At 63.5% G+C, this 2,241-nt stretch overlaps 1 protein-coding gene across 1 annotated transcript in view; it reads left to right on the top strand.

Annotated features, from left to right (window-relative positions):
* AGBL2 (ATP/GTP binding protein like 2) overlaps positions 1 to 1,924 on the top strand; it is a 3,469-nt gene extending 1,545 nt beyond the window's left edge. The window contains 9 exon segments of the mRNA XM_031061491.1: positions 10 to 188; positions 265 to 344; positions 347 to 414; positions 532 to 665; positions 757 to 847; positions 925 to 1,034; positions 1,109 to 1,175; positions 1,285 to 1,371; positions 1,490 to 1,924. Coding sequence (XP_030917351.1) covers positions 10 to 188; positions 265 to 344; positions 347 to 414; positions 532 to 665; positions 757 to 847; positions 925 to 1,034; positions 1,109 to 1,175; positions 1,285 to 1,371; positions 1,490 to 1,924 — 1,251 coding nt within the window.
* The last annotated feature ends 317 nt before the right edge of the window (positions 1,925 to 2,241 follow it).

The raw sequence follows: 2,241 nt of genomic DNA, 5'->3' as shown, positions 1-2,241 counted from the left end.
CCCCACGAGGATGCGCAGCTCCTGCGCCGCCTCTTCGTCTTCAAGGTGGTGCCGATGCTCAACCCTGATGGGGTGGTGGGGGGCAGCTCCCGCTGCTCCCTGGCGGGACGGGATCCCAACAGGGCCTATGGGAAGGTGCTTCCCAGCTCCTTCCCCAGCGTGTGGCACTTGCGGGCCATGGTCCAGAGGTGAGGTGGGCGTGGGGAGCCGGTGCACAGGGCCACTCCTGTGGCGGTGCTGGTGGCCATATCCTGATGTGTGCAGGGAGCTGGCAGAGCGGGAGGTGGTGCTGTACTGCGACTTCCATGGGCACAGCCGGAAGAACAACGTCTTCATGGACGGCTGCGCGGCACCGGGACACGGCTGCGCCAGCGCGTGTTCCCCCTGATGCTGAGCAAAAATGCCCCTGACAAGGTGGGACACGGATGCCTCAGAGCCACGCGTTGTGGTGGCAGCAGGAATGCAGCCCACGTGCTGCTTCCCAAGCTGTCCCTCTGGGGTTGGGACCCCTCTGACCCTGGGAGCGTCCAGTTCTCTTTCTCCAGCTGCAAGTTCCAGGTGCAGAAGAGCAAAGAGGGGACAGGCCGGGTCTCCATGTGGCGCCTGGGCGTCTCCCACAGCTACACCCTGGAAGTGGCCTTCAGTGGCTCCACGCTGGGGGAGGAGCTGCCACAGCCATGGGGACAGTGCCAGTGGGGTGGTCCTGGGTTGGGAAGCTGCCCTTGTTTCCTTTTCCTTGTCCCCTCCAGGTGGGAGGAACTCCCACTTTAGCGTGGAGGACCTCAAGTCACTGGGCCGCCTCCTCTGTGACACCCTGCTCGACTTCTGCGACCCTGCACCCGCCAAGGTGGGCTTGGGCCTGGCCCAGGGTGCCCTGGTGCCACGGGACCATGGTGACACCGTGACACTGGCACTGTCCCGCAGCTCCAGCAGTGCCTGGTGGAGGCGGATGCGCTGCTGCAGCAGCAGATGGGTCGTGAGCCAGGCTCTGGAGGCAGCTGGAGCGATGTGTCCCCCTCAGAGCTTGAGTCCAGGTATATCATCCTCTGTCACCTCATGTCACCCCGTGGTGCCACTGGGGGCTGCAGATGGTTCTTTCCCCCTGCAGCACCAGCGGCTCTGACAGCTCCGTGTCTGATGGGATCCCAGATGACTTCCGCAGCCCCAACCAACAGGTGAGTCTCCATGTGCCACTGATTTTGAGGTGGCAGGGATGCAGAGCCAGGGTGGAACATGGTGACAGAGGGTGCAGATGTCCCAGTGCCACTTTACCACCTGGCACAGATGGAGCCACACAGGAAGAAGCAGCTGCAGAGACGGAGAGGAAGGAATGTCCTGCGCCGAACAAAGCGGAGCCACACCAGCATCCCGGTGAGCCTGGAGCCACTGTAGTCCAGCCAGGCCCCCAGGGGACAGTCCTGCAGGGACACTTGTTCCCAGTGCTGTCCCACCCCTCAAGTGCGTCTGATACCCCTCCTGTCCCCCCCAGGCTGAGACCCGCAGGCATCCAGTTCTTCCTGGTGTCCAGAGTGGAGGTGACAATGCAGGAGAGAAGCCCAGAGCCAGCTCCAGTGTCACTTTTTCCAGGGCAGCTGGAGCAAGGAATGGCCCCCCTGCCATTGCAGGAGAGGTGCCTAGAGCTGACTCCGGAGTGGCCCTTCCCAGGGCACCTGAAGCAGGGAAGGGCTGCTGTGCCACCATGGGAAGGCATCGGCTGGACAGTGGCACAAGCACTGTCACACACTGTAAGCCACCACTGAGCCCCTGCCACCGTGCTGCCACCAGTGACTCTTCCCGGGATCCAGCCGTGGGAGTGATCTTGGGGCCATCCTGGCAGCAGGGCGGGCGCAGGCCCAAGGATAGGGCACGTCCCCTCACTGTCCGTGCGGTGGCCTCACGCTGCTGCGCCTGTGCTCGGCAGTAAAGGTGCTGCCACCTCCAAGTCTGTACCTGCTGCTGCCTGTTCTCATTGTCATGTCCCCTCAGGAGTCCCCTTGTCCCCGACCTCGGCCAGAGTCTTGCTGGCACCCAACCCTATGACACCACCATGGTGTCAGCTATGCCTGTGGTGCTACCTTGGGCCCTGCCACCAGCGTGTCACCTCCATTGCCTGGTGTCACCTCAGCCCTGCCACCATGGTGTCACTTTGGGCTCTAGGGATGTGGCGGCGCTAGCTCTGCCACCCAGGTGATTCCTCAGCCCTGTGACCCCCCTGTACCCCGATGTCCCCGCAGGGTCCGT

This window comes from Geospiza fortis, unplaced genomic scaffold (assembly GCF_000277835.1).
Source record: "Geospiza fortis unplaced genomic scaffold, GeoFor_1.0 scaffold450, whole genome shotgun sequence".
NCBI classification, from domain to species: domain Eukaryota; kingdom Metazoa; phylum Chordata; class Aves; order Passeriformes; family Thraupidae; genus Geospiza; species Geospiza fortis.
This window is presented reverse-complemented; position numbering and strand designations above follow the sequence as displayed.